Here is a 24,376-nt window from a genome sequence, read left to right on the forward strand (position 1 = left end):
CATTTGAAACTGACAGTTTGTTTTTTCTTAATTTTGATGGGGATAATATGAGTATGTTTTTTCCCCTGCGTTAAAGTTACAGTTTTCACCCCATACAGTAGTTGGCATACACCAAGTCGGGAGTGTTTTGGACATTGAAGGAGCACGTTGGAGAAGAAAGACGGAGAGCGCGTTTGTTTGAAATTGAAAACTGTTGCGGTAGCTTTTGATAAAGAATAACATCAAGATGAAGCAGCTGCATTATAAATGGCATACACTGTTGAGCGCTACATCACAAGGGGTTCGTGCTGATTGTATGGAGATTGTGGCAGCCGGTTTAAATGGCGTCCCTTGAGAAGGCAAGAACAAGATGTATGTCAGGAGAAGTGCAGTATTATCATAAGGAGACGTTTACTTGGAATACGTAGGAGGAATGGAGGGAAAAAGAGAGGCAGTGGAGGTTTAAGAGAGAGGGAGGAAGAGGGTGAGCTTGAGTTGGTTAAAAATGGCGGAAGAAAGAGATGGTTTGTTAAAGAAGAATGGTAGAAAGTGTAAGCAGAGTTAGCTGAAGAGGAAGTGAATGAGGGTGAATTATCAGAGGTTGTAGGTGTGGTGGAGGCTTGTACCGAGGGTCAGGATAAAGATGAGTCTGTGACAGTAGGAGTAAAGCTTTTGGAAAAAGTGGACCCTTGCCTTTTGGCTGATCCATTTGTGGTTTCAGGGTGGGTGAAAACAGAGTTGAGTGCTGTGGAATCGGTGAAGGTATCCAGAAGTGGTCTTATGATAATTGTTTGTGTTTCTGCTGGTCAGAGGGAGAATGCGCTCCGCAATAAACGAATGGGGGCAAGAAATGTGAATTGTTTCGCTCTCAGGAAATAGGGCGCCATTGAAAGGAGTGATAACTGGGGTAGCAGTAAATGTTAAAGTTAACCAACTGAAGTGGAAGATTCCCGCAGTGTTTGTGATGCTCGTCGTTTGGTGCGACGCAGACAGGGTGGCAGAGTAGTGAAACAGAAGAGTCATTGTCTGTTCTTTTGAGTTTTGATGTTGAGTCTTTGCTAGACAAAGTGATGTTAGGATATATAACGTTATCCTGTACGAGCCTGTGGTGATGTCCCATCCTTTCAAGTTGTTGGCATGAGGTAGGACTAAATATATTTAAAGTGGAGTAGGGTGGTGTAATTTTAACTGTATTTATTTATATATTTTTTTTGTGCGTGTAGTGTTAGAGATGGGAGGGTATTTATTTATTTTTTATAGCAAAGTATAAGGGAGTTGTACTCCAGTCTAGTAGGTGGCGGCCATGCAACATATTGGATGCTAACCGCAGTTAAACCGCAAAGAAGAAGGGGTCATGTTTGCAGACCGCTACAATACCATAGAAGAAGACCCCTTTCCGGTTTGTTCAGTTTGGGTTCCTAGTGAACACACCCAACTAGTGTCAACATTGGGCTTTTATAACATTTTTTACCTGCAAACCAGCCGAACAAAGACATATTTTCTGACAAGGAAAAAGTGCGTTTTGAGAGATTCCACGCAATTGTATTGCAAGACTGCTAGATATGCGAGTATTTGTAGTTTAGCTAGCTAGCTAAACTGTCGTTGAATTATTGATGCTAAATCGGGATTTGCTTTGCAAATGTGTTTAGCTAGCTCACTATAGAGTCAGCCTTGGCGTATGCTATTTAAAAGTAGACAGATCACTGACTTTTCAAATCAATATTGCTAGTTAATGCTAAACTGCTAGTGTGAGATTACCTATAAGGTAACATATCCAGCTAGTTAACGCGTAATATTTCTAACGGGTTGTTAGACAGTGGCAGCTAACTAGCGATACAATTTAGACTAATGTATTATTGACTAACGTCATAGTTTGTCATTATTAGACTTAAATAGGGTAGATCGAGGATGTGATCATGATTTTGTGATAACTCTTAGGAAAGCGGTACAGGTAGGCCTATGTTATTACTGCAGTCCTTCCGTGGGGTGATGAAATTCACACTTTTAATAAACACGTATCTTGTACAACCACCACGCTTTCCTTAGCGCGTATGCGCTTGTGCCAATTGAATCTCAGTTTGTAGCGAACGTTGAATGCCGCCACGTCTCCAGTTAACACAAATTAGGAAAAACTCGGTCCTATGCGATACGTTTCTTTTAAAGTATTAATTCCAGCACCCCGCGGAAGGACCGCAGTTGTACAGGACAAACATAGCGGTACAGGTAAGCGTTTTCAGAATTTGACATTTTAACAAGTGACGTTACCGACAGATGGTGAGTCGTTGCAAGTAAATCGCGCGACCAGTCATCACTACTCAACTCTGCCTGGATATAAGAGAACAGAGTTGAGTGTTCCTCAGCTACCTAAATGCCTGACTTGGAAGACAACACGTCTTCTAAATTTGTCTAGTTGCAGGGAGTACGTTTGAATTGAGAAAATACTATTAAATAAATATTTTGCTCCATTTAGTAATCCAACAATGTGTACGCAGCCATCTTGTCTAATTCAAATCTTATCGTTGATCGAGACAGGTTAGTGTGATGACATGCAGCACTTTGGGGTGGTCAACCCACCTGTCTTAATCGATGAGAGAAGATTTTAAATAGACAAGATGGTGGCGTATTCATTGTTGGATTACTTCTTGGAGCGAAACCATTTTATTGAATAACCAAGCATTTTCTAAATTCAAACCCCCTGTTACTAGACACGGAAATATAGAAGATGTGTTGTCTTCCAAGTTGGGAAATGAAGTATCGCCAAGTAAAAGGTTGTTTAAGTTCTCTGCACTATTATTTACACTACTGTATGGAAGTGTTCACATATCACCGCATTTTCAGTGTAGTTACTGACATTTGAGCTAGTCAGCCATATTTTAGCTGGCTCTGGACATAGCTAGCTAACTGAATATATTATTATAATGTAGGTTATAGTTTGGGACTTTAAAGTTGTATCAGCATTTGTCAAAATGTAGTTGACAGCCTTATTCTGTTCAATGTTTGACCTTTGAATAGTACTCTAAATACCCCTAATTAATGTTAAGTTCAAAATAATACAGTATAAAAAATTGCATAAACTGTTGAAACCAAAGATGGTTCAGAACGTTAAAGCCAATTATCTCAATCAAGTTTATTTTATATAGCCCTTCATACATCAGCTAATATCTCGAAGTGCTGTACAGAGACCCAGCCTAAAACCCCAAACAGCTAGAATGCAGGTGAAGAAACACGGTGGCTAGGAAAAACTCCCTAGAAAGGCCAAAACCTAGGAAGAAACAAGGCTATGACGGGTGACCAGTCCTCTTCTGGCTGTGCCGGGTGGAGATTATAACAGAACTATGCCAAGATGTTCATAAGTGACAAGCATGGTCAAATAAATCATGGATAATTTTCAGTTGGCTTTTCATAGCCGATCATCAATCATGTTTTTGCAGATAGAACCTTGTAGTTCCAAGCTCTCGCTCCATTTCGGCTTTTGTGATCTAATTATTAAAGACTTTATCATGACAGCATGATTGAGTCATGTATTGTTGTTTGATTAATGAAGGACTGCGGTAGGTAAATGGATGTAAACATACAATGTCAGTGGTGATTCTGTTGTCTGTTCTTAGCTGGCCCCACCAATTCCTACCATCATGCCTGCTCTACTAGAGAGGCCCAAACTGTCTAATGCCATGGCACGCGCCCTGCACAAGCACATCATGCGAGAGCGAGACCGCAAGAGACAAGGTAAGAAAGAACCCTCTACCCAATGACACTGGTAGTTTGCAAACTCAAAGTTGCAGGTAACACACACTGAAATCAACTCCTGGGCAAGGCAGTTAACCCACTGTTCCCCGTATTCAGAGGGGTTGGGTTAAATGCGGAAGACACATTTCAGTTGAATGCATTCAGTTGTACAACTGACTAGGTGTTACTAATCCCTTTGGCCCGACAATCTGGGGGGGATGGTAGTGGGACCCGTAACACAATTCACGCAAATTATAATAGTGAAAACGTAAGTGAGAACAAATAACCACGACACTTAAATCTACCATCAAACTCAGGGTTTATTAGTAAACACACGGTAATGGGGGGGACCCAAGGAATGAAACAATAACCATCCAAAAACACCCCTAAGTTAGACTAGCCTATTTCAACAACAGCTAACTAACCACAAATTCAGTGGGTGGTCTGTCTGGTTACCCCCTTTTCCCACTATCAAAGAAACACTCAAACACCATAACAATACTCACAGGTAGGAACAAAGTGACATGTAGTTGCAAACCACACAATTGATCTACAGCCATATGGCATTGACAGAGAGATTGAGCTCTAGAGAACACAACTGACAGGGTTTTTAAACCAAGGGAAAGGGACTATGATTGGGTAAGGGAAAAGGAGCAGGTGTCTTCTGATTAGCGCCTAATTGATGACTGATTGGGGAATGATGATTGTCACCTGTAGGGGAGTAGGGGAGAAGGAGAGAAAAGAAACACACAGGATACACACATAATACTTGTATCCGTAACACTGGGTATCCCCCTTTCCTGTTCTGTAACCCTCTCACCCAACCTTGTGTCACAGAGGAAGAAGAAGTAGACAAAATGATGGAGCAGAAGCAGAAGGAGGAGGAAGAAAGGAAGAGAAAGAAAGAGGTGGAGGAGAGAATGTCTTTAGATGAGACGAAAGAGCAGGTGAGTTATTGAGCTCTTTAGTGCCTCACTCTCTCTTTCGGTTCCTCTTACTTAACTCCTCTTTCTTTTTGTCCCTCTCTCTCTCCCTTAGATCATGAAGATGGGGGCGAAGCTACAGGGGCTACAAGAGGAGAAACACCAGCTCTTCCTCCAGTTGAAGAAAGTGCTCCATGAGGAGGAGAAGAGACGGAGGAAAGAACAGAGGTAAAGGCTTTACCGGCTCTGGAGGTCTTAAAAAAATCACTTATCCCTAGCCTGGTGGTCCCAGATCTGCAGGGATTGTTTTGCAAACATCTATGGTTGTTGTTGAAAGCACAAACATACAGCACATACAGATCTGCGACCACCAGGCTAACACATTCCCCAGCAACCTACGTATGTTATTGGCTTTTGATATGAAAGTCAGTCCTGTTTGCTGATAAACTAGCATTAACATTGTGGTTATGGACAAGATCTTACTTTCTTTCCCCAATGTTTTCTTGTAGTGACATGACAACCCTGACATCTGCTACGTACCAGCCCAGCATGGCTATCCACTCAGGACAACATCTGCTCAGCATGCAAGGTAATTCGCACTGATTGATGTAATACAAGCGTAATTGTCTATACACACATACTGTTAGTTGTACTATGCACATTACCAGCCTCGCTCTCTCCCTCTGTGTATCTTTCTCTCCATGTTACCCTCCTCTCTATATCAATGATCAGCAGGTCAAGTGAGTCATGGCCGTTCTGCTGCTCTGCTTGGAGAACGCAGTAAACAGCTCTTCCAGTCCCCTGTCCTTCCTGTGAGTGAGCAGATTTCATAAATACTCGGGTTGCCAGTATTTGACCTCAAGCCCCTCGGTGTATGCAGCAGGCACGTGTTCCTGTTGATTATAATTAGGACTTCAGCGGCTTGAGGTCTGACGAATGGGGACCCAATATGCCCTGATTTTATAACATGTTCTATACTTAATTTAGGTTTGGCCTGAATGTAATCTACTAATAGTATATGGAATTTAGCAGACCCTTTTGTCCAAGGTGACTTATAGTGCATTGAATGTGTGTGAAAACGGGTCCTGTATGTTACTTGACAGGGGCGTCACTACCAGAGCCAGCCAGGGATGAGCTCCGTGGGCTCCGAGCATGGGCAGTATTCAGCCAGCCAGGCAGCCCATGGTCCCTACGGCCAGCTCACCCAGGCACAGCACTCCTCTCCCTTCGCCACCAGCCAACATGTCCCTGTCAGCTACGCCACCAGCTCGCAGCTCAGAGGTAACCGCTTTGGATTTTCAATGTAATTGTTATTTGAGAGACGTGTTGTCTATGTGACATTGAAAGCATACTAATAATGTGTATCTGGTAGCTTGGTCCCAGATCTTTTTGTTCTGGTTTGCCAATTCCTGTGGTCATTGTTAAGCCAAACATGTTTGACAAACAGATATGGGAGCAGTCTGTGTTGTTTTTTCCAAGGTGACCATGTTGTGGTCATTATGAGAATGAGAAGCTTATTGCGTATGCTGTCTGTGTGCGTGCTTCATTCATAAACTGCTCCTTAATGCCCCCCCCCATCCCCGTACAGGTGCCTCAGCGTTCCAGGCCATGCAGTACCTGCCTCACCAGCAGCAGGGCTACGCTGTACACAGCCACTTTACCTCTCAGCCAGGTACCTTACATCCGTGTTTCTGTGTCTAATAATGTCTATAGGTTGTTGCAGGCCTCACACTTGGGGATTGTGGCATGTTTCATGTAAGGTTTATGTGTAAGGACACTGGGATGGGTGTGCGGACTTTACTACTCTCGCGCTTCACTCAATTTTTCTCTGTTCACCATTTTATCTTTTTTTTGTCCCCAGGATTAATCCCCAGTGCTGGGATCCCTCTACAGAAGCAGCTTGAACATGCTAATCAACAGTCTGGTTTCACTGACTCTGTAAGTTCATTGGGCCCCATATAGACTGGCAAAATAGCATGGCACAGGATGATATGGTTATATAACAGTGTTTATAAACCATAGGGTTTAAACAATGCATTTAAGAGGTTGATCACAAGCAGTGTGCTGTATTTCAGTTTGTGAGCGGGTCGTCTGTGGTTAACTCACACGTAACTGGCCTTTCAATCTTTTTCTGCTGTGTTTTTGTGGTGGCTTCAGAGTACTCTACGGCCCATGCACCCTCAGACTCTTCATGCCTGTGCTGCAGGCCTTCTGCCTACCCCCTCCCTTGCAGTGCAAATCCCTGCTGCAAAGGTAAAGCCCACCCACCCTCTATACCCACCTACCCTGGGTCATGTTCATTAGGGCACACAGCAAAACGTTTTGCAATTTAAAAACCAAAATAAGTGTTTCTTATTGGAAGTGTTCAGTTAGTACCTCTCCATTTCACTCCACCTTTTTTCAGTTTTGTGCCTAATGAACACAACCCTGCTTTATGCATTGCTCTCTTCCTTCTATGGTATGAAACACACCACAGGGTTACGAAGTCAGTCAGCTTTGTTAATTCATAACCTCATGTCTTCTTTTCCTGCGCCTCCTGTTCTGTGTGAATAGTCTGGCTTGCCGTATGCCCATCCCCCCCGTCCAGCCTCTCCGGGAAGCTTTACCCATGGAACACCTCCACAGCAGGCTCACCCAGTGAGTATCCTATCAGACATCACCCACATCTTAGCAGCCCAACCCCTTATATACAGCCTTGGTGCTGCCGGATAGATCAAATGGCCAATGATAATGGCCTCGACGAAATGCAATGAATACGTCATGAAAATCAACCCCAGTTGTGTAATAATATGGTTTAGAGTGTTCATCACTATTTTAGACTAAAGCAGGGGTCTTCAACCTTTTCTTGCCCAGGCAAACCGGTGACCCATTGCTTGTCTTGTGAATACTGGCAAGGACAAGTAATCAACATGTTAAAATGAATAGATTTGGTCAATAGCTTTTCATTATTTTGATCTCCCCACATTATAATTGGAGAAGTGTAATCTCTAATATAGCCTATTAGTTAGAAAGTTAACTCCAAGCTGGGGCTAGCTGTGTTCGAATACCCATACAGTATACTATGTACTATTAGTTAATTTTAGTATACTGTAAACGAACAGTATGCTTTCAGTTTAGCGTACTAGCTCTTTGCATGTCTCCCGGAAGTTGATGCTGTTGCTAGCTAGTTAGCATAACAAATGACTAGTTAGACATTTTACGACTTCGGGTGTGTTCTTAAATTCAATCTGGAGTGTCAGAGTGCGCTCGTAAACTCAGAACGTTCTCAGATTGTCAGTTCGTAAATTCAGAGCGGTTCGCTCTCACTGGACGCTCGGGCCGAGGAGTCGGGTTGATTTGAGTGTTCTGACCTTACAAAGGCAGTCAAGCACCCAAGCTAACGTTGGCTAGCTACTTCCAGACACAAATGAGACCATTCTGAATATTTCACTCGCCCTAGCAGAGCTGGTTAGGCTCTGGTTAGTTTTCATGTTATCCAGAGCGTTTGTGGCTGTGACTGTGCTGCTGGCAACAATTTAATTATGCTTTTTTGCCTACGTTTACTGACACCGGCCATATTCAAGGAGTGTTGAGCGCTCGTAAATTCATTATTCTGCACTGTCTGGTACACTCAGATGAGAGTTTTCTAAAATTGGAGTAGATAGCCAGAGCGAATTTACAAAAGCACCCGAATGTCCATTGTGAACGCGCAACAGCACGCGCAATGACTATACCATTTAGTAAGCTAAGAATGACGGGAATAATGAAGTCAATAACGTTGGTTAGTTAGTTAGCCTATGGTTAATATACTGGCAAGTTTGATGTATAAGTAGCCAACTAACGTTAGGAAGCTAGCTAAGAACATACCAGTACATACTACTGTAATGGTACGCTATGTTGTTCATAAGGAAAGGGCCCGAAAGTGCGGAAATAGTGTCCTCTGCGTGTGTACTTCATACTTTGACAAATGTAGTACGACGTCCTAGAACTTTTGGCCTACTAACTATATCTATACTATGACCTATAAGCATACCTTGTACTCAATTCCCGTCATAAATAGTATGGTTAATGCGGTTAGTATGAGTATTCAAACACAGCTAGTCATTTTTGTAAAAAATAAATAAAATTGTATTGCATCTTTGAAAGACATACCTAATGAATACAACTTGTCGTGGAAATACTAATCAATAATGAGGAGAGACGAGGTCAATCACCAATCAGGATGTTACTTTATTCAAAACTTATTAACATCGATTCATAATGAAGCTGGTCAACGAACCACCCTAGATGATTCGTTGAGAGCCCAACGAGCGGATTTGAGCCACAGCATTTTATAGCAAAGTACATCCTCCTGAATGTTCATGACAAACAGATGCATGGAATGGGTAACAAGGTTAGGATTTGTATGAAAGATACTAATAATTCACAGCAGACAGTATCTCCTGTAAAGACTTTTCATTGTGTGGAAACCAGGGTCTGGCCCCCAAAAGAAGGTTCCCCTCATCGTTATCCATCCTCACCCTGGTACCTCCCGGCACACAAACACCAACTCATGCTATGGAATGCGGTTTTTAGGCTTTATCACCAAAGGCATGGTAAATCCACTGTCGGCATTAAGCCCCCAGAGGCCCAACTCAAGACCACGCACAGATGAGTGTTCTAAAAACCCTATTCTACTCCATAAAACAACCATTTGATGCATTAACAGTATTATAACATCATCTTGTAATTTTTCTCAACCTAAAAGTAAATGACATGGTTTTAAAATATTAATTCACACGTAGAAAACAAATAGATCATCAAACAACTTTTAACTAAAAACATATAGAAAAAAACTTCCTTGCACTAGTATTCTGCTCCTGAACAAGGCAGTTAACCCACTGTTCCTAGGCCGTCATTGAAAATAAGAATTTGTTCTTAACTGACTTGCCTAGTTAAATAAAGGTAAAATACTATTGTAAATTGGTTCATTGAGCCTTTTAACCTTGACATAAAATGATCCTTCATTGGGAATGATATAAACATGAATATTGTTAAGAAATGATCAGCAATCTAAATCAGAGTACCTTTTTTATGAGTACGAAACAAAACATCATGTTGATACTGAGCATACTTCCCTTGGTCAGCATAGTGGAAATAACTATTTCCATCTCAGAAAACTAAAATTAGCATATCTTGTTGGACCAATCCTGGTAGTGAATCCCGGTTTAAGTCAAATGTGTTGCGTTGGTGCCTAATGAACATGACCCATGACAAGCAACATGATTCCACTATTTATAAGGCAACACCTATAGATCAACTAGTTTAGGGACACTTTCAGTCTCAGGATCCGGGCATGCTAGTACACAACAATCAAAACAAACGATCCATAATACATTCATTTCTTCACTCGTAGTTATTAACATACTAATCTCAATCAGTCGGTTTTAAAAATCATTCAGTTTCCAAATCGTAATCAAAACCCAATTATCCAACCCAAATTTAGAATGACATTGCTCGTTGATTGACATTTGTCCTATCACTCAAAGTTAAAACCCTCAATTTAACACACATCAACATTGGCAGAATGTACATGTATATTAACATGCAGTATAACTTAATACTATAATTATAGGGTAATTATCATAATTATTATTACAGATCTGTATCTAAATGCATTGTTAATCTAAATGACTATACATTTAGCAGTGTGTAGACCTCAATCAACCTGATACCCCAAAATAAACCATTTTAGGACAAGTCTAAATCAATTATGGGCACTGTTGACCAACACCCCCCCCCCCCCCCCCCCTTCTTCTGGCGTCTCTTCATTGTCTTCTCCCAGATAGCTTTACAGTTCAAACTGGATGGCCCATGATGTCCCAATTTCAATATCTCACCTGGGCCGCCACCACCTTCACCACCCATTATGTCTTGTCCATTTGTCAACCAGTATACCAGCAACATAAGACCAGCTTTGGAACAGATCTCTCCCCATGCTTACTCCATGTGGACTCCTGTCACACTCCTGAGAGAAAAGGCACCGGTTGCTGGCTCGGACTCCGGTCTTTTGATAGAAATGGTGCAGACAGGGCCGCATTGAACGCCTTTGTCGCTCTTCTTCAGCCGGTTAGAGGGGGTTCACACCGTTCTAGGACAAATTATCCCTGCCATGCATCAAGAGAAGACAGATCAGAACAACAGTTTAGTTCAGTTCATTTCTGATTCAGGAAATCCAGACAAGCATTGATTATATGACAAACTATTACTTTCACCAATTATTCTTAATACAAATTTTTAAACTTGTCAGAGAATAACAACACATTTTGTTGAAACTATTTTTTCAAATTGGCTTATGCTCCCCTCATCGCAGAGCCACAGGATCGGGAAGTTAGACCTCTAACCCATCGGGAGAAATCCCAACAATCCAGCAGACCCAATCTGGTGAGATTTGTATCAAAACAGAACAAACAACACAACAATACACTCCTTCATATACAGTTAGTCGGAAGTTTACATACACCTTAGCCAAATGTATTTAAACTCAGATTTTCACAATTCCTGACATTTAATCCTAGTAGAAATTCCCTGTCTTAGGTCAGTTAGGATCACCACTATTTTAAGAATGTGAAATCTCAGAATAATAGTAGAGAGAATTATTTATTTCAGCTTTTATTTCTTTCATCACATTCCCATTGGGTCAGCAGTTTATTTACTAATTGAGTGTATTTGGTAGCATTGCCTTTAAATTGTTTATCTTGGGTCAAGCATTTCGGGTAGCCTTCCACAAGCTTCCCACTAAGTTGGGTGAATGTTGGACCATTCCTCCTGACAGGGCTGGTGTAACTGAGTCAGGTTTGCAGGCCTCCTTGCTATTGAAATGATGAAGTAAATCCTGCAAATAATCCAATTAAAATGATTTGTAGTCTTAACTTCTTACGGATCATTGGGACACTAGCGTCTCACCTCGACAACATGCGGTGAAATTGCGGAGCGCGAAATTGAAATTACAAAAACAATCTATTAAACATTCATGAAAATACAAGTGCCATATATCATTTAAAAGCTTAACTTCTTGTTTATCCAGCCGCTTTGTCAGATTTCAAAAAGGCTTTATGGCGAAAGCACACCATGCGATTATCTGAGGACAGCGCCCAGCACACAAAAGCATTACATACATTTCCAACCAAGCAGAGGCGTCACGAAAGTCAGAAATAGCGATAAAATAAATCACTTACCTTTGAAGATCTTCATCTGGTGGCAATCACAAGGGTCCCAGCTACATAACAAATGGTCCTTTTTTTCAATAAAGTCCTTCTTTATATCCCCATAAAGTTTGTTTCATTGGCGCGCTTGACTCAGTAATCCACCGGTTTCCCTCGTTCAAAATGCATACAAATGAATCCCGTAAGTTACCAATAAACTTCTTCCAAACATATCAAACAACATTCCTAATCAATCCTCAGGTACCCTAATATGTAAATAAACAACATTTAAGACTGAGAATACCGGAGATAAATAACGAAGTACGCGCCCTCACCGGAACGTACAACAAACACTACAGCCAAAATGGGAGCCCTTACTAAAACTACAAATTCTAGTTAATTTTTCAAAAAACAAGCCTAAAACTCTTTCTAAAGACTGTTGACATCTAGTGGAAGCCCTAGGAACTGCAATCGGGGAGGTCTTCCTTTTATATTCCCATTGACAGCCATAGTAATCAGGATTGAGCTGTTTTGTCCTCGGGATTTCGCCTGCCATATCAGTTCTGTTACAGTTTTGGAAACTAGAGTTTTCTATCCAATACTACCAATTCTATGCATATCCTAGCTTCTGGGACTGAGTAACAGGCAGTTTACTTTGGGCACCTCATTCATCCAAACTTCCGAACACTGCCCCCTAGCCTGAAGAAGTTAACATCTTGGCACATAATAAAGACACAATTACCAGAAATGGCATGAAAGGTCCTCCAAGTGTTTCTCCGCAGAGATTTTCACATGCGCAAAAGGGATTTGTTTACCATCATAGCAGTCAAACAAATTAAATCGACATCCACTGATGTAAAACCAGATCGTGCGCCTTGTAATAAAAGTGGATTTTATTTTCTCATGCGACATATTTAAATGACTTCATTACATCACATTCGCTCCGTAATGATAATTAGTTTGACGGAAAACCCTAAGTTAGGCTTTGTGCTACGTTGTAAGTTACGTTGATTTGCCACATTAACCTCTAACGAGCCTCTACCCCGGATCCGGGAGCACCCCCCCACCCCCCCCACACTGATTAGCATCGCTAGCATAGCGTCACAATTAAATAGTAGCATCTAAATATCATTAAATCACAAGTCCAAGACACCTAATGAAAGATACAGATCTTGTGAATAAAGCCACCATTTCAGATTTTTAAAATGTTTTACAGGGAAGACACAATATGTAAATCTATTAGCTAAACACAATTTTTTTACTCCAACAGTTTTTTCCTGCGTCAATAGCTATCACTAATTCGACTAAATAAAAATATATATATAGCCACTAACCAAGAAACAACTTCATAAGATGACAGTCTGATAACATATTTATGGTATAGCATAGTTTTTTTTTGAAAAATGTGCATTTTTCAGGTATAAATCACAGTTCTACATTGCAGCTGCAATCTGAAATAGTGCCGACGCAGCCAGAACAATTACAGAGACCAACGTCATATAACTAATTACTTATCTTAAAACATTTCAGAAAAATACACAGCGTACAGATATTGAAAGCCCAACATCTGGTGAATCCAAACAATATTTCAGATTTATTAAATGTTTTATAGCGAAAACAAAATGTAGCGCTAAATTAGCATAGCCACGCCAGCCACAACCAGCATGGCGCCCACGACCAGTTCACATGCGCGACAGATATATGAAATAACATCGTAAATTGGGTCTTACTATTGCTGATCTTTCATCAGAATGTTGATCAAGGTGTCCTTAGTCCTGATGAGTCGTTCAATCCATTCATAATGGCAACTTTCCCTCTTCATTTAGCATAGGTACTGGTCGACTGGCACGGATCTGTCCAAAGTAAAAAAAGTCACAGAACGGAACACGGCAAAACTCCCGAAAAAATTCAAATAATCTGATTAAACTATATTGAAAAAACATACATTACGATGATATGGTCACATGTATCAAACAAACTTCGAGACGGAGATAGTTTTCATCCGTAACGGCAGCAAAACAGTAGACAATCGCACCTCCAAATCGCGCGATTCAGAGAACCGGAAGTTGTCGGTCACGCCAAAGAAATAGGTCTTATTTCACGTCAGTACAAGATAAACAAAAAATGTATCCTCTGACGTCCTCTTGACACCCAGAGGAAGACGAATGAAGTGTGTTTCGGGTCATAGGTGGCGTGACCATATATAGGCAGAGCGTTGAAGCGAGCATACACATCTTGCATTCTTCTTCTTGGTCAGGGAAAGTGCTGTCAAATGACTTCTGTTTCACTCAGAGACAAAATTTAAACGGTTTTAGAAACTATAGATTGTTTTCTATCCAATGGTATTAATTATATGCATATAGTAAGAGCAATAATTGAATAAGAGGCAGTTTAATCTGTAGAGCAAATTATGCTAATGCGAAAACAGCACCCCCTGAATTCTCAAGAAGTTAATTCACTCTAACTCTATGTGAAAAGGGTTTATACGATAATTAATGCAACTTCTCTTAGACTACAAAAAAATAACACATTTTCAGGCAATATGGGCAGTTTTATTTTAAATGTAGTACTTGGACGGAGAAAACCCCATCAGCGTTTCATAGCTACATCGTTAGGGAAAGTTAACCAAAAGTGGACACAATCCAATCCAGTTTCTGAGACAATTGCCCTGACTTTGTAGACAGTTTAATAATGCTTAAAACTCATCTTCATCAAATGATCCATCAAAGGGACCAACTCATAAAATGTGTCTATTTTCCCAACTCTGACGTACGTCTACGTCTGGGTGCGCGAGTTAGCATATTATTATTGTTTAGTTCCATCATTACTTCATCAAATCTCTAGTAATCCATTATACACGCATACAATTCATCATATTTTCATATCTTCACAGAATCAATATAGAATGTTAGAAATTCTTAGGTACTCACATCAACCAATCCATTGGATCAGCAAACGTTCTCCCAGTGAAAAAAAACAGAAGTTTCCCGGACACTGCCCTACCCGGTCATGGAATCCTAGATGGTTCTCTAGCTTCCCAGAAATCACGGCAAAGTCTAGCCTCCCAGAAACTATAGACTTGCTGCTACTGTCTAAAATAACATCCCTCTCTCAATACCACTCTTGATATTCTATGATGGACGGAACCCCAAGATAACGTTATATCAAGACTTATCCAATTTTCAAGTCATCTTATTTAGCAAATTTCTATATCTTATTATCCAAATGTAAGATTAACACTTATTTCTACCCTCACGTACACTCCTATCACATTCACAGAACAGAGGTGAATGACACAGACTAGGAAAACCGGTTAGCTCTGTTTTTAGATTTCAATCCCTGTCTATATGAACATACCATACCATTATCAAAATATTGCCTAATTACTGTTTCCAAAACAAAACACACAATAGCCTCTAACAATAGTAACCTTAGGGCATACCTGTTTCTCATTTATCAAAACATTACGTTATAATTTGAACTTCACCAAGCCAGATGCCCTCGCAAGGCGTCACCTGCACTCTAGTTCCTCGTTCAATACATTAACCTCACCAGTCCTACTGTGATCAACCCATTACCACGGAACTAGACTTTTGGTAGCCCGCAAATGGCATATCCATACGCGAGCCATCTCCACCCTGGTACCGCCCGGCACACAAACACCAACTCATGCTATGGAATGCGGTCTTTAGGTCTTATCGCTAAAGGCACGGTAAATCCACTGTCGGCATTAAGCCCCCAGAGGCCCAACTTGGAAGACCACATACAGATGAGTGTTTTAAAAACCCTATTATACTCCATAAAACAACCATTTGATGCATTAACAGTAATATAACAATCTCGTAATTTCGCCCACAACAAACTACGACATACCTAATGAATAGAACACCGTATTCACACCCCTGTCTTAAAAACAGATAGTAATACTTAAACGGGCAGATCCAACTTTACCCTCTTCATGTAAAAATGAAAAACTGATATTGCGTAAACTATAGCTACTTGAATATAAAGTTTAATCCCCCCTTCTCAAATAAGCGATTTATGATGACTATTATACGATAATTGTGCCCTACTCCAAACAACATGTTTGCCAACAGCAGCTGGTTAAACCAAGGTTAACAATGGTTTGGCAAAAATTAATGTCCAAGTCAAGAAAGCTTACCAGCAGTCAGTGTCACCTGCCACGACTGGTACTCGCGGGTGCTTTATCAAAGCCTTTGTCAGATACTCCAGTGACTGTAATTAGCTCCAGTGAGTGTAATTTGCTCAATATTAGGAGTTGAGAAATAAATATGAAGATATCCCCCTTTTCTACTGTATGGTATGTAAATCAAAATCGGTTTAGTCTGCTGTTGCTAGGAATATTCATTAAAATATTGAAATAAACAAAATATTTTTTTCCACTTATTTTATATATTTTTGTGGACCCCCTGCAGTAATTGAATAACCCTGGGCTAGAGGCACCCTATTTTTGATTTGACTGACTCAAGTATATTCTCATATTATATATTCTCATGTATAGTTGGAAGTGATACTTAGAAAACTAGATTCTACTTCTATAGTATGTTGTTTCCAAATTATTTGTTCATGCTCTTTTGTTTCAATTTTACAGACAACGTTTCAGAGCTCTCCTCAACCCGCCCCACGGCATGCCTACCTCTCCCACAGCCAATCAGGACAGAGGTTCTACCACAACAAGTAAACTAGCCACACCCACCACCAGCAATTACTGAAGGGCATCATTCTCCACACAGTTTTGTCTACAACTGCTGACATAGTACATTGATGTAGTTTCTTCTGCCAAAAGACTGTACTGTCAGTACATATAAGCATGTTTCTTTTCTCCCCTATATCAGTATTTCAGTAGAATCAATCATGACATTTGTATATTCAGAACAATGGTGCTGTTTACATTGTTGATGTATTACCAAATTAAACCAATCTTAAATGCTCTGTGCTCCTCACTTTGTAGTGATAATAAAAGCCTCTTAAAATACTCTTATTTTAATCTTAACTAATTTTAAATGATTCAATGTAAACCCTTCTCAAGGTCCATGGAGAAAATGATCATTTGCAAGGAAGAACATTCCTCTTCCATTCACAAACATATTTATGGAAGCCATATTTTCCTAAACTTTTTAAATTAAAAAGTTGTTTCCAACTGAATTTCATTAAATTGTACTTGAAAACTAAACATGGAATGTTTTTTTTTTTTAATGCGGAAGCGTATGATGTGTTACATGGGAACATGTGACAAGATACATGTGGGAGGGAAGTTAATGTGTTAAATCTTTGTAAAAACGAAAGAGAAATTTGCGATTAGGGCTTGGAATAGAAACATTTAATTTTACAGAGGTCATTCACAAGATGTAAAGCATAAACAAATACTGAAGAGTCTTGAATATGTGCCAGTCTGTGGGAGAGAAGCGCGTCGGAAGTTGACTGCACTTTTTAGTGGTAAGGTGGCAAGGGAGAGTGCGAAAACAATAAGATAAGATGACCTGGTCTCTTCAGTGACTCGTCATTTTTCATTTTCAACTTAACAGAATGTAAGAGTTGGTCGAGATGGATATCAAATTATAGCCTATAGGTTTTTGGTTGCGACACCTGTTTCCTTCTGGATTTTACTCTTCAAATTGCTACAGGACGGATGAAACTGAAACCAGTGTTTTGTTTGAATGAATCAGTGAGTTGGCTTTCTTAGAGTTGAAAGCACCAGGATAGTTCTCTGTGTGTTGTATCGATTTGTGAATTATGTATAGCTGCTTTTGTAGTGGGAGTGTTATATTCAGGTTTTTCCTTTTTGTTCTTGTATATAAACTTGGGCCGTATACAGATTGTCATACCTTCATGCCGACCTTGTACCATACCAGAATATTCTGTAATACCGGCATTGTTTTTAAACCCCACTGATACTATGTAATCCGAAGATTAGCAATGCTAACAAGTACAGGTAAAATCCCATAGAGAATGCTAACTAGTTGCTAACGAGCGCATTGCAAAAAATTTCAGTTTCTGACCTAAACTACACAAGTAAATCAAAAATGCTACTCACAGTTTGTGGCACGCTACTAAATTAGCAAACCAAATGCACATTTTAGACAGTTAACCTAATAGTTATAAGATATCTTCCTAGCAAACATTTAGTAATTAGATCACCCATGGCGCATACTGCACAACAATGAGTGACTCCAGGATCCGGTCTCTCGTTAGATTGTCTATCCCGACTGATTTGTAGGGGTCCAGATTTTGCAGCTCTTTTAGAACATCAGCTGTCTGGATTTGGGTGAAGGAGAAATAGGGGAGGCTTGGCCTGGTTGCTGTGGGGGGTGCAGGGCTGTTGTTAGGGGTAGATCGATTCTTCCTTTTTAAGTCAACTCTTTTCTTTTTTACTATATTTGTCATTCCATCATGTGGCTATTGGCGAATGTTCTTTATACATTTTCCTCACAGATAACGGGGTCTTTGAGGGCGTTCCATTAGATTTACAAAAAACGGTTGCTTTCTACTTCTGAATTTTTTAAACAATATAATTGGTTACCAATGATCAAGTTCAAGTTTGTTTATTAGTCATATATACGAATGATAAGTGCCATGAAATGCTTACTTGCAGGTTCACCTCTCGACAATTCAACAACAAAAAAGTAATTAAATTCATAAAATAATACTAAAAATGGTCAATGAATAAAAATCAGAAACATTTTGCTAAATTATATTTGGGGGAAAAAACAACTACATTTTAAGTGAGAAGTAGGCATTGGTCTGAAGCTGAAAAATTAAGAAAATTCACATGAGCACCACAATGCGTGTTTTACCTCGGCCCTAGCAAGGTTTTCCAGCACATAGCTTTGACCTCCTACAGTAGCTATGTTGGTCTATTGGCTGGTCTATTGTACTTCCAACAACTTGTAGGCAGGTTGCATAGGATTCAAACCTCCTCAAACAGCCTAATTTACGCTCTTAGAGGTGCTCCCACAATAATGTGATTTGTACCACATACAAGGTAATGAATTTCATTCTTCCCACCCCACACTAAGAAATTCCCTTATTCCACTACCTTTTAAGCTTTTTAAAAATATTAAACACTATCAGACTTGATTGAGTGAGCTGTTTTGTCTGCCTGTATTTCCTTAAACCTTTTTGTTTATAATACATGTCATTGTCATCTTTGTTGGTCAGTAGGTACCCAACATAACAGGGGGTGGTATAGATGGGGGTGGTATAGATACTCACTCATATAGATATTAAGGTCTATAGAGCCTGTTTACATTCCTGATCTCTGTAACTGTTCGCTTACCTGTGTAATATTGACACAAGTTCAGAACCACTTGTTTTTGGAACATGGTCCTGTTTGATCAATTGCTGTGCAGAACAATGGACAGCTCATTACCACTATCAAATGACTTTGTAGCTTAATAAAGGGATCCTTCAAGATTTTGGCAACAAGGTCCTTTCCCCAGAGTCAGATGAACTTCTGGATACTTTCTGTGTCCATTATGAATAAAGTTGGAGGTCGTTTTGTGAGCCAACGCTAACTAGTGTTAGAGCAATGACTGGAAGTCCTTGTGTATCTACTATCATTGCCAAAATCCCGAAGTATCCCTTTAAAGTTGTATATTTGTAGTTATTTTTGCAATTAAGATGACGCTACAATAAAACGCATTTACGATAGGCCTATATCTACATATTGATGGGTTCTGAGTCCTAAACTTGAAATATTGTAAATTATCAGGCATCTTATGGAAATGAGTGCCATAGTCTGACTTCTACACCAGAAGTTAATGGTTATCTGTAGGAGGGATGTATATGGTGGAGGCAATTAAGCTTGGAATGTATTGGGTAAAGGAAAGACAATCACATGTTGGCAGGCACTGATAAGGTGGATAGATGTGGTTTAGTGAGGAATGGGGGCTGAGGTCAGGTCACATTAAGGGAGAAGGAACCGTTTATTGCCCGCATCACTTAACTTCCTACCTAGACCTGAAGATGTAATGTTTAGAGAGAAGGAGGAGACTTCAACTAAATTGGGGTATGTTTACTTATGCTGGGGGAAACATGTATTTGTCTGTTCAGCTGTCTGACCCATTGGGTGAATAAACTTGGTTTGAGCTTTTCATAGTTGTCTGTCAGGTTCTAAATAACAGGGTAAAAACTAACAATATATACAGTACCAGTCAAAATTTTGGACACCTACTCATGCAAGGGTTTTTCTTCATTTTTACTATTTTCTACATTGTAGAATAATAGTGAAGAACATCAAAACTATGAAATAACACATTTAATCATGTAGTAACCAAAAAAGTGTTAAACAAATCAAAATAGATTTTATATTTTTACTTCTTCAAAGTAGCCACCATTTGCCTAGATGACAGCTTTGCACACTCTTGGCATTCTCTCAACCAGTTTCATAAGGAATGCTTTTTCTTGAAGGAGTTCCCACATATGCTGAGCACTTGTTGGCTGCTTTTCCAACACTCTGTGGTCGAACTCATCCCAAACCATCTCAATTGGGTTGAGGTTGGGTGATTGTGGAGGCCACGTCATCTGATGCAGCCCACCATCACTCTGCTTCTTGGTCAAATAGCCCTAACACAGCCTGTTGAAAACAAATGATAGTCCCACTAAGCGCAAAACACATGGGATGGCGTATCACTGCAGAATGCTGTGGTAGCCATGCTGGTTAATTGTGCCTTGAATTCTAAATAAATCACAGGCATTATCATCAGCAAATCACACCCACACACCTCCTCCTCCATGCTTCACAGTGGGAACCACACATGCAGATATCATCCATTCACCTACTCTGCATCTCACAAAGACACAGCGGTTGGAACCAAACATCTAATATGGACTCATCAGACCAAAGGACAAATTTCCATCATTCTAATGTCCATTGCTTGTGTTTCTTGGTCCAAGCAAGTCTCTTCTTATTATTTTTGTCCTTTAGAAGTGGTTTCTTTGCAGCAATTCGACCATGAAGGCCTGATTCACGAAGTCTCCTCTGAACAGTTGGTGTTGAGATGTGTCTGTTACTTGAACTCTGTAAAGCATTTATTTGGGCTGCAATCTGAGGTGCAGTTAACTCTAATGAATGTATCCTCTGCAGCAGACATAGTGCTTGATGGTTTTAGCGAATGCACTTGAAGAAACTTTAAAAGTTCTTGACATTTTTCATATTGACTGACCTTATCTTAAAGTAATGATGGACTCTTGTTTCTCTTTGCTTATTTGAGCTGTTCTTGCCATATATGGACTTTTACCAAATAGGGCTATTTTCTGAATGCCTTGGATGACAAACGTGCCCAAAGTAAACTGCCCGTTACTCAGGCCCAGAAGCTAGGATATGCATATGCATGGTAGTATTGGATAGAAAATACTCTTAAGTTTCCAAAACTGTTACAATATTGTCTGTGAGTATAACAGAACTGATATGGCAGGTGAAAACCTGAGGAAAATCCATCCACGAAGTGGGATATTTTTGATGTGGGTACTTTTCTATTGAATGCCTATACAGTATGTATTTGGATAGGACCCAAGTTGCAGTTCCTATGGCTTCCACTAGATGTCAGTCTTTAGACATTGTTTCAGGCTTTTTTTCTGAAAAACGAGGAAGAATGAGAACATTCTTTCAGTGGACTCTAAATGAACCAGAGCTGTTTTGAGCGCGTGACCGATTGTGCGCCGTTCGTTGTTGTTCTTTTCTATTGAAGACGCTATTGTCCGGTTGAAATATTATCGGTTATTTAGACAATAGACAACCTGAGGATTAATTATAAACATCGTTTGACATGTTTCGACGAACTTTACAGGTACTATTAGGATGTTTTCGTCTGCATGTCGTGACCGCCTTTGAGCCAGTGGATTACTGAAGAAAACGCGCCAACAAAACTGAGTTTTTGCAAAACAAACATTTATTGTGTAACATGGACTCTTGTGACTGCAAACATATGAAGATTTTTTTTATTTTTTTATTTCACCTTTATTTAACCAGGTAGGCTAGTTGAGAACAAGTTCTCATTTGCAACTGCGACCTGGCCAAGATAAAGCATAGCAGTGTGAACTGACAACAACACAGAGTTACACATGGAGTAAACAATAAACAAGTCAATAACATGGTAGAAAAAAGAGAATCTATATACAATGTGTGCAAAAGGCATGAGGTAGGCAATAAATCGAATAATTACAATTTAGCAGATTAACACTGGAGTGATAAATCATCAGATGATCATGTGCAAGAAGAGATACTGGTGTGCAAAAGATCAGAAAAGTAAATAAATAAAAGCAGTATGGGGGGTGAGGTAGGTAAATTGGGTGGGTAGTTTACAGATGGACTATGTACAGCTGCAGCGATCGGTTAGCTGCTCGGATAGCAGATTTTGAAAGTTGTTGAGGGAGATAAAAGTCTCCAACTTCAGAGATTTTTGCAATTCGTTCCAGTCGCAGGTAGCAGAGAACTGGAAGGAAAGGCGTCCAAATGAGGTTTTGGCTTTAGGGATGATCAGTGAGATACACCTGCTGGAGCGCGTGCTACGGGTGAGTGTAGCCATCGTGACCAGTGAACTGAGATAAGGCGGCACTTTACCTAGCATAGCCTTGTAGATGACCTGGAGCCAGTGGGTCTGACGACGAACATGTAGCGAGGGCCAGCCGACTAGGGCATACAGGTCGCAGTGGTGGGTCGTATAAAGTGCTTTAGTAACAAAACGGATGGCACTGTGATAAACTGCATCCAGTTTGCTGAGTAGAGTATTGGAAGCTATTTTGTAGATGACATCGCCGAAGTCGAGGATCGGTAGGATAGTCAGTTTTACTAGGGTAAGTTTGGCGGCGTGAGTGAAGGAGGCTTTGTTGCGGAATAGAAAGCCGACTAGATTTGATTTTGGATTGGAGATGTTTGATATGAGTCTGGAAGGAGAGTTTGCAGTCTAGCCAGACACCTAGGTACTTATAGATGTCCACATATTCTAGGTCGGAACCGTCCAGGGTGGTGATGCTAGTCGGGCGTGCGGGTGCAGGCAGCGAACGGTTGAAAAGCATGCATTTGGTTTTACTAGCGTTTAAGAGCAGTTGGAGGCCACGGAAGGAGTGTTGTATGGCATTGAAGCTCATTTGGAGGTTAGATAGCACAGTGTCCAAGGAAGGGCCGGAAGTATACAGAATGGTGTCGTCTGCGTAGAGGTGGATCAGGGAATCGCCCGCAGCAAGAGCAACATCATTGATGTATACAGAGAAAAGAGTCGGCCCGAGAATTGAACCCTGTGGTACCCCCATAGAGACTGCCAGAGGACCGGACAACATGCCCTCCGATTTGACACACTGAACTCTGTCTGCAAAGTAGTTGGTGAACCAGGCAAGGCAGTCATTAGAAAAACCGAGGCTATTGAGTCTGCCGATAAGAATATGGTGATTGACAGAGTCGAAAGCCTTGGCCAGGTCGATGAAGACGGCTGCACAGTAATGTCTTTTATCGATGGCGGTTATGATATCGTTTAGTACCTTGAGCGTGGCTGAGGTGCACCCGTGACCGGCTCGGAAACCGGATTGCACAGCGGAGAAGGTACGGTGGGATTCGAGATGGTCAGTGATCTGTTTGTTGACTTGGCTTTCGAAGACCTTAGATAGGCAGGGCAGGATGGATATAGGTCTGTAACAGTTTGGGTCCAGGGTGTCTCCCCCTTTGAAGAGGGGGATGACCGCGGCAGCTTTCCAATCCTTGGGGATCTCAGATGATACGAAGGAGAGGTTGAACAGGCTGGTAATAGGGGGTGCGACAATGGCGGCGGACAGTTTCAGAAATAGGGGGTCCAGATTGTCAAGCCCAGCTGATTTGTATGGGTCCAGGTTTTTCAGCTCTTTCAGAACATCTGCTATCTGGATATGGGTAAAGGAGAAGCTGAGGAGGCTTGGGCGAGTAGCAGCGGGGGGGGCGGGGCTGTTGGCCAAGGTTGGAGTCGCCAGGAGGAAGGCATGGCCAGCCATTGAGAAATGTTTGTTGAAGTTTTCGATTATCACGGACTTATCAGTGGTGACCGTGTTACCTAGCCTCAGTGCAGTGGGCAGCTGGGAGGAGGTGCTCTTGTTTTCCATGGACTTTACAGTATCCCAGAACTTTTTGGAGTTATAGCTACAGGATGCAAATTTCTGCTTGAAAAAGCTGGCCTTTGCTTTCCTGACTGACTGCGTGTATTGGTTCCTGACTTCCCTGAACAGTTGCATATCGCGGGGGCTCTTCGATGCTATTGCAGTTCGCCACAGGATGTTTTTGTGCTGGTCGAGGGCTGTCAGGTCTGGAGTGAACCAAGGGCTATATCTGTTCTTGGTTATGCATTTTTTGAACAGAGCATGCTTGTCTAATATGGTAAGGAAGTAACTTTTAAAGAATGACCAGGCATCCTCAACTGACGGGATGAGGTCAATATCCTTCCAGGGTACCCGGGCCAGGTCGATTAGAAAGGCCTGCTCGCAGAAGTGTTTTAGGGAGCGTTTGACAGTGATGAGGGGTGGTCGTTTGACCGCGGACCCGTGGCGGATACAGGCAATGAGGCAGTGATCGCTGAGATCTTGATTGAAGACAGCAGAGGTGTA

At 40.9% G+C, this 24,376-nt stretch overlaps 1 protein-coding gene across 5 annotated transcripts in view; it reads left to right on the forward strand.

The window, feature by feature from the left end:
* Positions 1–1,353: 1,353 nt before the first annotated feature.
* LOC129862904 (G protein pathway suppressor 2-like) overlaps positions 1,354–24,376 on the forward strand; it is a 32,375-nt gene continuing 9,352 nt past the window's right edge. The window contains exons 1-13 of one of the 5 annotated variants that reach the window (XM_055934997.1): positions 1,355–1,494; positions 3,588–3,705; positions 4,543–4,652; positions 4,744–4,856; positions 5,138–5,217; positions 5,361–5,440; positions 5,732–5,909; positions 6,217–6,300; positions 6,490–6,566; positions 6,786–6,881; positions 7,182–7,265; positions 10,960–11,030; positions 16,404–16,491. In XM_055934997.1, the coding sequence (XP_055790972.1) occupies positions 3,612–3,705; positions 4,543–4,652; positions 4,744–4,856; positions 5,138–5,217; positions 5,361–5,440; positions 5,732–5,909; positions 6,217–6,300; positions 6,490–6,566; positions 6,786–6,881; positions 7,182–7,265; positions 10,960–10,989 (1,026 nt within the window). In that variant the 5' untranslated portion in view covers positions 1,355–1,494; positions 3,588–3,611 and the 3' untranslated portion in view covers positions 10,990–11,030; positions 16,404–16,491. The other 4 variants (XM_055934993.1, XM_055934995.1, XM_055934994.1 and 1 more) reach the window with 4 other exon arrangements.

The sequence above is a fragment of the Salvelinus fontinalis genome, chromosome 9 (assembly GCF_029448725.1).
Source record: "Salvelinus fontinalis isolate EN_2023a chromosome 9, ASM2944872v1, whole genome shotgun sequence".
In the NCBI taxonomy this organism is placed as follows: domain Eukaryota; kingdom Metazoa; phylum Chordata; class Actinopteri; order Salmoniformes; family Salmonidae; genus Salvelinus; species Salvelinus fontinalis.